General features: G+C 42.6%; 1 protein-coding gene across 2 annotated transcripts in view; it reads left to right on the top strand.

Moving 5' to 3' along the window:
- Positions 1-13,935, top strand: part of PCSK6 (proprotein convertase subtilisin/kexin type 6) — a 77,990-nt gene that overhangs the window by 48,661 nt on the left and 15,394 nt on the right. The window contains exons 12-15 of one of the 2 annotated variants that reach the window (XR_005558623.1): positions 4,453-4,641; positions 7,302-7,438; positions 10,220-10,399; positions 13,678-13,799. Coding sequence is in view for 1 of the 2 variants with exons in the window: in XM_039359178.1 (XP_039215112.1) it covers positions 4,453-4,641; positions 7,302-7,438; positions 10,220-10,399; positions 13,697-13,799 (609 nt within the window). In the remaining variant the exon portion in view is untranslated. The remainder of the gene's footprint in view (positions 1-4,452; positions 4,642-7,301; positions 7,439-10,219; positions 10,400-13,677; positions 13,800-13,935) is intronic. The other variant, XM_039359178.1, reaches the window with a different exon arrangement.

The following is a 13,935-nucleotide window of genomic DNA, read 5'->3' as shown; positions in this document are numbered from 1 at the left end:
CTCCTGTTCTGGAGTGAGGATGCATTATGAAGGAAAATATTGAGTTATTAGATGTAGCTAAACAGGGCTTCAGTTTTGCATCAGAACTGCATAAATTACTTCCACTGCCTGTTTTAGAATCAGTGCAGTGAACATGCTTACTGGATGCCTTCGTGGCCATGAGACTTTGGATCAATCTCACCCACTAAGCCTACGCTACTTCATAACAGAAGTGTTGTGAATGTGCAAGTAAGAAAGGACCATGACCTCTTGGAAAAGGGGAAAAAACTAAACGGATAGTAAACATTTGATAACAATTCCTTATTTATAAAGAGGCAAGAATTGCTTTGCGTGGTGCAGGGTATAGAAAACAGGAAAGAAATTAAAATGAATACATGCTTGCCATCTAAATATTTGATATTGATTTGTATTCCCGGAGCAGCTATAGGACTACAAGCACATACACACACATGCTGTGCAACATATTATTAAGTAAATGACTTCAGCAATTTACATTTGACCTCTGATTTGACATGTGATGTTTTGGAGAAGTTGGAAAAAACAAGTCCCAGATTTCAACCCCCGGACATTTGTAACATGCCAGACCTGCCTCTAGTTTCATGGTTCATCAGGAGACAGTATTAGTTCTCTTCATCATCAAGTTTCCCTTCCACAATTGTTTCCCTTCCTTGAATGCTTCCAATTTGTGCAGCTGTGCAGTTGCCAGAGTTGTCAATTCAGTCCATCCATGCCCTTCAGGCATTTGGGTGGGGTGCTGGCTACATTGATTACTTAGCCATCTTCTTTAGATGATTGGACTCAGATGGGTAGAGTCTTTTATAGAGGCATGGGAAAATAAGGTGACATTGTTGTCAGTTGCAAAGTCATGGCCAACCCATCGTGACCCCATGGACAACGTTCCTCCAGGCCTTCCTGTCCTCTACTATCTTCTGGAGTCCATTTAAGCTCACGCCTACTGCTTCAGTGACTCCATCCAGCCACCTCCTTCTCTGTCATCCCCTTCTTCTCTTGCCCTCGATCTTTCCCAGCATCAGGCTCTTCTCCAGTGAGTCCTTCCTTCTCATTAAGTGGCCAAAGTACTTGAGTTTCAACTTCAGTATCTGGCCTTCTAAAGAGCACAGGGTTCAATTTAGCCTCTATGAAGGTAACTGGACCAATGGCTTATATGAGCCTGCTTCTTAAATTCATTCTAACTTATTGAACGCTTATCCTTTGCTCAGCTGTTCATTTTACCGGCATAAGATCCAGTCTTTTATTTGGGCCATGGGAGCTGCTCACCTAGAACCAAACAGCACAGAAATGTCTCCTGCCAGCTTATGTAACAATCTGGTAGGAAGCCAGGAAGAAACCAGTTTTGGACTGCAGGCTGAGCAAAGAATTGGCTTTCCTTTGATCAAGGAAGTCTGTCCAGGTCATCCTTCACCTGGCTTTCATGGTGTTCCCTGTGATTTACGATCTGAGCTGTTGCTTGGTTGCTCTCCCCTAGCAGTTGCTCAGCTCCATCTAAGGAACTGAAGCAAGGCTTCCAAAGAATTGGGAGCATTCAATAAAAGGATATGGTTTCCCCATTTCTGCTAGCATCCAGTGGCAACCATGATGTCTGTGTTTGGCCTTGGCTCTTAATTTTCTTTTGTCCTTCTAATACTTTTAATTTTCGTATGCTGTTTTTTAAAAGGTATTTTGTTTTTTTTTCCCCCTCAATCCATCAAGGTAGTGCTGTGTTGCACACATGAGGAAATGATTACAAAACTCATAACAGAATAACAGAGTTGGAAGGGATCTTGGAGGTCTTCTAGTCCAACCCCCTGTTCAGGCAGGAAATTTTACCATTTCAGATAAATCGTTGTCCAGTCTTCCCTTAAAAACTTCCAATGTTGAAGCACCCACAACATCTGGAGGCAAGTCGTTCCACTGATTAATTGCTCTAACTGTCAGGAAATTTCTTCTTAGTTCTAGGTTGCTTCTCTCGATTAGTTTCCATCCATTGTTTCTTGTCCTGCCTTCAGGTGCTTTGGAGAATAGGTTGACCCCCCCCATCTTCTTTGTGAACAGCCCCTTATATATTGGAACACTGCTATCATATCAACCGAGTCCTTCTTTTCATTAAACTTGACCTACCCAATTCCAGTAACTGTTCTTTATAAGTTTTAGCCTCCAGTCCCCTAATCATCTTTGTTGCTCATCTCTGCACTCTTTCTAGATTCTTTCTGAACTAAGAACAGAAAACAACTAGATTGGAGTCCTAAGATGTATGAAGTCAAAATGAAGTTAGCATTAAAAAAATCCTCATTAAGAATAGCACCATTGCAATAATCTGAAAAGGGAGACTTCAATATACCATCAATATGTCAAAAGTGCCTTTGATACCACCTCTTATATTCTGTATATGAATGACCCCATGTAGTTTGTTGTCGTACTCCAATCAGTGTCTCCAACACCATTTGCAAATCAGAGTGGAGCTATGCAGCTGAATTCAAATACCCTAGAACAGGGGTGTCAAATTCAATTTCATTGAGGGCTGCATCAGCATTGTGGTTGCCCTCAGGGGGCCGGGTGGGTGTGGCCAGGGTGGGTGCAGCCTACTGGGTGGGCGTGAATGGAGTGGGTGTGGCCTACTGGGTGGGCAAGGCCAGCTCTACATCATTCGCGTCAAGGGCGCCCATGGGTGTCTGGACAGGAGTGGGACAGATCTTAGGGGCTCTGGCAGAAGGGGGTGGGACCGGGGCAAGTGCCAAGGCATGGTCCATTTCTTCATTCCTCACAAAGGGTGACACCTCCCAAGCATGCACCTAGGAGGTGGGGCTGACATAGCAGGGGCTGGTTCCTCGCTGTTTCCAGACAGCCTTGTGGAGCTAAGACTGAATGCGTTTCAGCATAGATGGCCACCATAAAATTGTACATTGGCTCCTGGCTGGCCTGGGCCAGGGCCAAGGCAGTGAGGGCCGTTCCCTTACTGTTTCCAGGATGGCTTCACGGGCCACATGAAACCATTTTGCGGGCCGCATCTGGCCCCCGGGCCTTGTGTTTGACATGTCTGCCGTAGAAGAAAATGATGTTTTTCAAGGGCACCACTTTGAACTGAGCTTGCCAACTTAGTGGAAGCCAGGAAAGTTCCTTTATGGAGTTAGATATGAGAGTTCCCATCTGTACACAGAACATTTTGCTTGAATTTCCCCATTCCTTCGAGCAAAGGAGGGTAGATCTGTTCTTTTACATTCACAGCTGAGCTCGCTTTTATTGCAGAGAGCATGCTATCCGGTGGGTTGCATTGTATCTCCAGCTTTCAATTTAAAAGAGTGGCTGGGACTGTATATAATGCACAGGTGTTAAGCAGCTGGTTTGGACTTAAGGTAGCCTTCTCCAATCTGTGCACTTTTCAGTGAGTATTTTCAAAAGTCTTAAACATTTCTGTGTCGCTGGGGATTACTGGAAATATCTGGTCTAGCTGCATTTGGTTAAGGCTGGCTTAATATGCCAACAGTATTAATGAATAAACCATAGTTAATCTTAGCACATCGAATCACAGAGTTAAGCTATTATTGTTTGTCATGTCTGAAAAAAAAAACCCTTCTGTCTTCTTCAACGAACTGATAGGAACAAGTCAAAAAGTCACCTGGTATCTAAATGCAAATACCACCAGGCCATAGGATTGGATTTCCTAGAAAACCTTGATTTCTTTGCCCCGGTGACTGCTTCAACTGCACGTTGAGGACAACTGAGCAGAACAGCCTTTAGGAAATGAAATCATGCTGCATGCAAGTAATGTTGTGAAGTTCACTGACAAAGACCTTTTTCTCTCCAAGAAATGACGTCACTGCTTATGGCTTTCATATACTCTCCCTTTATGAGTAAGCCAAAGTAACATAATCCCCGAGAGAATCCTTCACCAGGTGCTCAAAAGCCTATCCATAGAGCAAATCTGGAAACAATGAGCAGAGCTCTCCCTGTAAATTAGACATTAGCAATATGTTTTTGGATTCCAAGTGAGGAGTTGATTTATTGCTGGTGGCAATATAGCAGAATCAATGTCCCCCCCCCCGCAAAGCGCAGAACCCTTCACTTGAAAGAGAACCCAGAATGCTGTTGATTGTCCCTTTCTTCTAAAGAGAAACAATTAGAAACAGTTGTAGGATTGATGTTGGAAGCTGCCCTGTGCTAAATCACGCCATTGGTTTAATCTGGCGCAATTTGTTCCACGGTGAATGACAGCGACTCTCGGGAGCCACAGACAGGACTGGGGTGCTTGGTACCCTCGGATGACTTGGAAATGGTTGGGATGATTTACACCTTATATTTATCTGAATCTAGAGGAGCTGGATTTGAGTTAACCTTGAGAATTGCTTTTTGGCATGCCTTTTGAAGCAAGTCTTTCCCTTGTGGATTCTGCTGCTTTTGAGAGATGACAGTGAGCTTCTCCTTATTTCGTTATTTTGGTTATTTCCAATCACGCAGGTTCATCCCAGCCAATAAAACAATCCGGACTATGACTCTAACCAGTGCCTGTGCTGACAACTCAGAGCATCATGTGGTCTACTTGGAGCATGTGGTTGTACGAATTTCCATCGCACATCCTCGGCGGGGAGATCTACAAATATATCTAACTTCTCCTTCTGGAACCAAGTCCCAGTTACTGGCAAGGAGGTGAGTGGCGCTGAATTTCAGCCACAACGCCGTTGGGATCCCGACACAATTGGGATTGTTGGATAGCTCTGCTGTTTCACCAAGGAACTCCTGGGGTGCGATGGACAAGTTTCCACTCTCGCCACAAGGCAACCACTGGAGTCGTCCAAAGAGCCAGTCAAGGGAACAAGATGGAGAATTGTAGAACGTGGCTTTGATCCAGTAAGGCACTGAGCTTGTGAGTTGCTGAAAATAATCTGGAAGGAAGAGAGATGTTCTATGAATGCTGCCTTAAGTAACAGGCATCTTCGTTCCAGATTAGGCCTCCGTTAGGTCAAACTTTGAGGGTTTTTCAGAAGTAACGCAGGGGGTTGGTCTAGAACAGTGGTTCTCAACCTGTGGGTCGGGACCCCATTTGGGGTCGAACGACCATTTCACGGGGGTCCACCATTTTTTCCCCTTTTCTTTGGCCACGCCCTTGGCACCCGGTGATGTATAAGTGGTTGGGGGTCACCACAACATGGGGAACTGTATTATGGGGTCGCGGCATTAGAAAGGTTGAGAACCACTGGTCTAGAAGACCTTGAAGGTCCCTTCCAACTCTGTATCTGTATCTGTTTTTTTGACATGGGCTGGCCATCAACTGATATAACAAGCGGCTTTATTGAAGACTCAAGCATAGATATAGGGAGAGAAAGGCTTTAAGGGAGTGACTTTATCTTCCATCTTTTTCCCCCCCTCTAATGTTCCACCCTTATCCAGTTTTCCTGGATGGATCCTAGTTGTATCTCAGCCTTTTCTTCTTTGAACTCCCAGCGAGGTGAGAGGACTTGGGTGACATGATATGTAATGATTGGGTTGTTCACCATTTATGCTAAACGAGAAAGAAGCAAGCCACTTTACAGCTTCGCAGTGCATAGGGATCCAGCCAGCTGAAAAGTTCAATTGTAGCTTGCCAGTTACCCCAGCACATTTTATGGAGCCTCTGATTATTGGTCTCCTTCAACCCATGAGCTTTTTGCATAATTACATCTTTGTAACTGCCCTTTCCGCTGTTCCGTTTCATTTTCATGTTCCTACTTGGTGATTTGAAACACAGAGATCCAGTGGAGAGAAAAAAAAAATAAAAGCAGGTAGTACGGAATAAGATTCTTCCTCCTTCATTTCTCTTTCATCAGAGAAATGAAAGATGTGATTTCATTTGCCAGGAACATGAACAAGGGGTTTTATATATATATATATAAAAGGTGGATACCGTTTCCCTGGCCAAGTCAGGGCTGGCTGATCCGCAAAGCAGCAATGCCCTTTTGATACAAATCATTGGGCAGCAGCGGAGTTGAAGCGAAGCGAAGTTAAGCTGTTTTGGGCAGCGTGTTGGCAAGAACTAGTGGAGGAAAGCTGGGAGCACACACACATGCATTAAAATTGAAATGTATGTCTCTTTTTCAGCTCACTTTGTCAGCTGCAAATTTTGATGACAGGTGTTTGTCAGCCATTTGGGGACAACACGTGCTTGTTATTCAGTTGGATGTGACGGCGGCTGCCAAATGGGTCATTTTAAAAGTCACATTCTGGTTTTGAATTCTTGCCTTAAAATTTAACATCCAAACTTTGTCATTTGGATTTTTGTGTTGGTTTCCTCTGGAGATACTATGTCGCACTGTTATACAAAAGTGAAAAGTTGAGGTTTTATATTATTGTCTTATTTGACTGCACCCAAAGAAGTCAGAGATCTATGCTTTTTTCCCCCTTTTCCCTCCTCTACCCCTACACCTTTCTCTCTTCCCCTTTTTCCTCTTCTTATTTTACCTTTGACTTTTTTTAATATACTTTTGTATTTTGTGCTTTGTTAAAATTAATAACATTTTGAACCGTGGAGATGTAACTTTTGCAAATGCACTTCTAGTGTAGGTCTCAAAATGGAAAATTATTTCAAACTATTTCTTGGTTTCAGAATCAGAATACAAAAGAGGTCTTTGAACGGTTGCAGTTGGTTAGATGATAAATATAATACCTATATCAAAGCTAGTTGGTGGGTTTGCTACGGCAAGGGTACAGATTTTTCTTGAGCCAGTTATCAGAGAATTTATATTTAATTTTATTTACTGTCCAATCCCTCAAATTGTTGACTTGTTTGTGGTTTCCTCTGAATTACCTTCTATGAAGATTTTAAAAGCAAAAGACGGTTGCAAGCTGGTGTTGTATTTGGATGTATTTTACCCATAAATATCACTTCTCATAACAGGGGGTAACTAATTCTTTAGTTGCTAAAATGTGATTCAAGAGAGACATTGAAACTCATATGGATAAGGAATATCTTTATGAGATAGAAATCCAAAATTTACTTCCAGCTTGACATTATAAGTTTAATGGCTCTTAAGCCTCAGATATAGTTTGGAGCATAATTAGATACTGTTGGAAAATAAAGATATGAGGACATGATTCATTGAAATATGGTTGACTAGTTCTTCCACTATGATTAAGCTTCTTATATACAACACATAAGCTTGGTTAGATAAAGCTTCACTAGGACAATTGTGTTAAAAGCAGACATGATAGCTATTTCCTAGTTTAGGAAGGCACAAGAGCTGCCAGTTCTTTCCTTTCCTTTCCTTTCCTTTCCTTCCCTTCCCTTCCCTTCCCTTGAGAATGAACTCTTGATGCTGGTATCTCATTAACAGACAGCATGATGAGTCTAATGAAGGCTTCAAACACTGGGAATTCATGACTGTCCACTGCTGGGGTGAAAGGGCAGCTGGAGAATGGACACTGGAGATCCAGGATAAGCCCTATCATGTTCGCAACCCAGACCTACAAGGTAAGCATGTAAAAATATTTGCAGTGTTTTTACAGTGACTGGATTCATACTTTGTGCCAAGCCATAACTTGTACAATCACAGCTGACTAACTGAGCTACAATTGGCTTTGCTTACATGTCACGCTTGGCCATAAATTGTGGTTTGTGCTCTGCAGTGGCTAGAGTCATGCTCAGTTAAGCTGAAACCAAACCAACCACATTGCCGTTCCTGCTGCCAAGTCATAATTCTGTCTTCCTTGTTTAATATATACCAAGATTTCTGCTGATTGCTTCCAAAGGTTAGTTACAAGCTGATTCTTAAGAAATCCATTTCTTCTTGGTTCCACGTTGACTTGCATTTGAGTTCTTTTTGAAGACAAGAGGAAGTGAAACACCAACTCCATGGTGCCCAGATTCCAGGAAAGACTCCTACCCTAACAAGTAGAGAGTTTCCATGGAGATTTTCAACCACAAATGCCTACTTATATTTTTGTTGAAGTAGTTCAGTGAGTCATTTGACGGATAAATGAGTGAGAATTCTCATAATGAAGAAAACGAGAGAATTCTCATGAATGGATTCTCATTCTCATGAGAAGATCTCATTCATCTTGGGGAATGTGATGGCTCAGAGATTAAAGAAATTGAGCTTGTCAGGTGGAAAGCTGACAGCCCGGGTTCAAGACCCGAGCACAGTATGACGGGGTGAGCTCCCGTTAGCTCCTTTCCATCTGTCAGTTCACAAGCATGGAAATCCAAGTAGGTAAATAGGTACCACTTTAGTGGGAAGGTAACAGTGTTCTATGTACCTTGGTGAAGATGCATGCTGGCCACATGACCCTGGAAGCATCTTCAGACAGTGCTGGCTCCCTCAGCTAAGAAACAGATGAGCACTACTCCCTAGAGCAGGGGTGTCAAACTGCCGCAGGCTGGACACATCATCAGGAAACCATACCCACCCCATTGCCGGCAATGGCGAAAAAGTTCTGATACGTTGCGTGACGTCACGTGACATCGCGAGTTTGACATATCTGCCCTAGAGGCAGACATAGAGGAAGTCTTTATTGTTTTCCTCATCATGTTCAACAGGTTCTTGGCTATTATACCTGTCTAGGTTAGTGTCCAGAAGGAGCAATTATCAAGAGACAAGAAGGAATGCTTGTAAAAACGTCCTCTGGTTTTGCAAGATTCATTGGCAATCGTGACAAGACTGTCACCCTAAAAACCTTTCCTCTCCTCTCCTCAAATTTGTTGACGTATTGGAACTCAATAAAGAAAAGAAATTTCTTTTCTGGCACATTTCAAAAAGGCATTTGTGTACTGGACAGACTTTGTATTTATCAAAGCAAATGTCTGCTCTATGTCACTGTCCTTTATTATAGCTTGCAGTCTTTCTGAGAGTGACAGTAATGACTGGTGATGAATTGGTGTTTGAGAAGAAGGCCTCACTGCTCCATGGAGTCTTCTTTCTGCCTGGTTTCTGCTCTCTTTCCCTAACAGAACTATAAATTATGTTCAGAAGCATCCCCCACCTCACCCCCCCCAATCTTTACAAAAGACTAAAAAGCAACAGATATCTCCAATACAAATCCCATTAGAAAGCATCAAACTAATTTGTGCTGACAGGCAGATGCAAAAAAAGCTATGTTGAAATGTAGGATTTTTTTTTAATTGTTTCTGGTCTTCCAGATCTTGGCAGTGGAAATTAAAAGGTGTAATTGCCCTTAGCTTCATGCAAACTATGCCAGGGCTTTGCAGTGGCACCAAAGGAGTTGAAATCCAGAACAATCATAACTTTGCCGGTGGTTCACTCAGGTAGCTAGAAGTATAAGCAAACAAAGTGAAGTAGATTGAAGAAGGGGGCAAACCAAAACAAGTGGAAAAGCTGGATAGAGCCCTGAAGGCTTTTGAAGAGCATATATTTCTCATTCCCCTGTAGCATAGTCTTTCCCAATCTGATACTTTTCAGAGTCCATAGGATTATATCTCCCAGAATCCCAAGTACCACAGCTCTGATGTAAGCAGCTCACTTGTAAGGACCCATGCATTTGTATGGTGGTGATGGAGATGCCTCCACTTGTCACCTCCCAACTGACTTGCCTTCTTTCCATACAGTGATCGCTTCAACAGCTGCTGGTGGCACAGATTTCCTAACTATCTGTCCATGTATAATTGCTGAAGAGAACTGCTCTTCAAACAGCCCTTTTTCTGAAGTACAGAATAAGTGTGTACATTGGTTGCAAATCACTTTTTTCCCAGGGCGGTTATAATTTCAAACAGTCACTAAAATAAGTAAGGCCAGGACTACATGTATTGAAGAATCTCCAGGGTTCCAGGAAAGCTCTAAAGATGGACTAATAAATATCGGGCAACTTGTTGACTGATGCTTATGCATACATAACTCCTTTGCATTAAAAGGCTGTCATGGGGAAATAGTAAAGTAGAACAAGTAACGGATGGAAACTTATCAAGGAGAGAACCGGAATTAAGGAGAAATTTCCTGACAGCGAGAACAATTAAGCAGTGGAACGACTTGCCTCCAGAAGTTGTGGGTGCTCCAACACTGGAGGTTTTCAAAAATAGACTGGACAGCCACTAGTCTGGAACGGTGTAGGGTCTCCTGTTTGAGCAGGGAGTTGGATTAGAAGACCTTCAAGGTCCTTTCCAACTCTGTTGTTTTGTCATTCTGATCCTATACCATTTTGCATCTCTTTTAATGGGTTATTCATTCACTGACAGAGAGGATGTCTCAACCAAAATTACCGCTCGTGGAGGAAAACAATATTAACTTTTAATCTTTCCTAGGAAAGTTGAAAGAATGGAGCCTCATTCTATATGGAACGGCTGAGCATCCTTCCTCTAATGTCAGTACCCAGCACTTTAGGTCAACAATGCTGGACCCGCCATCTTTGGAAATGGAGCCTTCAAAAGTTGCTTTCTTCCAAAATCAGATGGAGATACCGGAGGAAGAAGACGAATATACAGGTAAAATGCCCCCAACCGTTTATTTCTTCTTTCTAGCTGTGCTTCTTGTGCACAAGGAGCTATCCATTGTTTCTTTCCTTTGAAAAACTAGAACAGGCAGTCTAGGAGCGCCGAGCATGTTTATTTCATGATTGAGCAATCAGCCACAAAGCTAAGCTTGGAAAGTCTCTTCTATGAATTTCCAAGAAGTTGTCTCTCTTACAAAATAATTAAAACCAGCACCAGGGCATTCCCTTTCTTCCCACAAATACAAATTTGGATAAAATGAGATCCCTTTCAGATTTCCAAGAATCTTGTTTTAATTTAAACAACAGGGAAGTAGAAAGGTTCTAGCATTGTGGGGGGCCTGCACTGTTAGGCTTGGAAAAGAATGGGAAGGACTTTTTGAATTACGGGAACATCTGAAGTTGATTTCCGATAGTCAGAGTCAGAGGATGGAGCTGCACAGCACCACAGTCCTTCTTGTGTCTCCTGGTGGCTGCCTTGTTCAGAAGAGTGGAGACAGCAGCTAAAAAAGAAAAACAAACAAACAAATTGTCCTTCATTTTTATACAAAGTACACTATTTCTTTTTTCCTCCTGGCAAAGAAAATGATCAAGCCACAACTGTTGGGAAATAGCATTGTATCTGATGTAAAATGTCATTATATGATAGAACCACATGACAGGGCCAAAGTAATTAAGGGTCTCCTGAAAATTAGCCACTGTCTCTGTGTGAGTTGTGATCAATCTAGCACTAAACGCACAAGCCTGCTAATGTGTTGACAGTATCCCAATCCTACAAAAAGAGAGGGAGAAAAAAAATAACTCAAAATGCAATGGCATTTTTCATGTTGTTCCAAGGAGAAACTTGGAGGCAGTGTGTTCCAGGAAAGATAGTCTTCTTGTTAACCCCTATACATAATGATGATCAGAGACAGATCCTTGGTTTTCCAATGGAACAGTTGGCCTGTCCAAGTGTCTCCTGACCTTCCTAATGCAAAGGTGTCCCTACAGAATTGAGCACTTGAGGGTGAAGGCTCGTTCTTTGAGCTTGTGGGTTGGTTTCCGAACGTTTCATTACCAGGCTAGGTAACATCTCCAGTGGAGTTTAGGAGATGTCAGGGTCAATGTTCTTCTGTTTATAAGGGCTTTGTGTAGTCAGTAGGTCTTGTGAAACCACCAAGCTTGGAGAACAAACTTTCACTCTCATCCTACACCTGAGCTACAGATATTCACCACTATTGCAAATTGAGCTCTTCTCCTGTGGAAAAGAACACACTAAAATTGTCTGAGGCAGCCATGAAGGGTATGGAAGTAGCCCTAGGCCTAGACCAGGAGTCCCCAACCTCTGGTCCGTGGACCAGTACCGGGCTGCAACATGCCAGCAACCAGTCTGCACAAACAAGCAAAGCCCTATCCGTGGGATGCAGGCAGAACACAAAACCACGCACCCTCCGATCCATGGAAAAACCTCTCTCCATGCAACCCGTCCCTGGTGCCCCAAAGGTTGGGGGCCTCTGGCCTAGAGCATCAACTTGCTAAGAAGATTCTCAAAAGCTAATTCTTCAGGTTTAGCTCAAGTCTGCAGAGGGTCTAGGACAGGGGTCTGCAACCTTGACAACTTTAAGACTTCTGGACTTCAGCTCTCAGAATTCCTCAGTCCACAAGTCTTAAAGTTGTCAAGATTGCAGACCCCTGGTCTAGAACAACTCACCACGGCCAATGTGCCGCAGCCATCTCACCATGGCCAACTCAACGCAAGACAAGAGTTGCACCAATATCAACAAATGGTGAAATAGAATCATTAAAGAAAGGATGCCAAAATGACAGGTGAATGACAAGAATTAAAATATTTTTTAAATTATTTTAAATAATTGAATTGAATTGTTGAGTTGTCCCATGGTAACTTGACCATGGCACATTGGCCAGGCAAGTTGGTCACAGCAATTGTCCCATTCTGTCTGCAGAACCTCATAGATACAACCAAATCATTTTTTTTAGCAATAACAGAGAAGTTGTTCTATCAATTTTTTCTGGGATTTTTAAAAAATTATTCCCAGTCTAGTATATCTTTTAGTATTTCCTACTGATATCCTACAAGCCCTACCAGGCCAGATCTTGACTAGCTCATTCTGAAGATCCCTCATCCATCCTTAAACACTGATGAGATGGATAATCAGTGGGAAGGCAAGCAATAAAATTTAACTGAGCTATCTTATTACTGCAAAAAAAAAAAAATCCTTCTTTGGGTCTTTGCTGTAGATATATTTAGATAAATAGATTCTTTACAAAGCTAAGACACAGGTTTATCCACAGTTGATAGTGCCAATGGCAATGAGGATGCCAAGCATCAAACAGAGTAAGCCACTTTTATCCTTGGATCAGCTCAGATACATTTTATTGTTTACCCAAGATGAGATTCCTGCTTGCCCCATTTCATGCATAGATAAGTGCTCACTCTTAACTTCCATGCAGGAAGATTGATATGGATCTTTCTTCCATCTAGAACAGCAGGTGAGTGGGGAGAATGCAGGAGAAGAATAGCTTTGAGATGCAAAAGAAATGGAGCTAAAGCTGCAACAGATTTTTAAAAGGGCAGGAATACAGTAGATTCAGGTCCCATAACCAGAAAACCCTTATTCATTAATCCTGAATTATCAACACTGTCGGCTCATAAGAAAAGTTTTCCACATTCGGAGTCAGACAAGTTGCACACAGAACCTCATAGTTACCATACAGTCATACTATTAGCATATAGGGGATTGACCAAACCCTAACAGGGGTTCACATAATTTTGTGGTTTCTTATTGATGTTATTTTGCAAGACCCAAGTCAATAAAGAACTTAGCTGGAGCTGTGCAGCTTGTCAATTTAGTTAGCCAAAGGCTATAGCTATGATAAAGCATTAGTATATAAAGGGGGTCCTTGGTGGTCTCTGAGCATGATTGTTTTCTTGCAGATGTTTCACTAGGTAACATCATCAGGGCAAACCCCACTCCCTTCTAGCACTGATGATGTCCCCTAGTTTGGTCATGAAATGTCTGGAAGAAAACAACCAAGCTCCGAGAGCACCAAGGACCCCACATTTGAACCCTGAGCTACAAATATTCTCCTTTATGGGCATTAGCATATAGACCAGCTGTCCTGTCATTAGGCAGGGTAAAGCAAATGACTCAGGCCACAGATGTTTTGTGGGGAGATGGCATCAAGACCGTGGCATGGTTTTCCAGATATGTGGTGCTGGATGCCATTGCGTAGGTTGAAGTAGGAAGAGTTTTATATCTCTTCTTTCAACAGATCTGTCTGTCTCCCTAAGGTCTGTGTCATAGGGAATGTGGCGACCAAGGATGCGATGGTCCCAATGCTGATCAGTGCCTGAACTGTTTCCACTACAGTCTTGGAAGTGTTAAAACTGGCAGGTAATCAGCAGAAACGCCAGAAAAAGATGGGGTCGCTGGTGAGGGGTAGGCACAGGGCGGGTTCAATGTATTTTGCACAATCAGTTCCACATGCTAAATTTCTAAACACTAGCAACATGCTGTATGTCACCCATTC

Source organism: Crotalus tigris, unplaced genomic scaffold (assembly GCF_016545835.1).
Source record: "Crotalus tigris isolate CLP2741 ecotype Arizona unplaced genomic scaffold, ASM1654583v1 scf7180000019068.10715455, whole genome shotgun sequence".
In the NCBI taxonomy this organism is placed as follows: Eukaryota; Metazoa; Chordata; class Lepidosauria; order Squamata; family Viperidae; genus Crotalus; species Crotalus tigris.
Note: the sequence above shows the minus strand (reverse complement) of the source record. Positions and strands in the feature narration are given on the sequence as shown.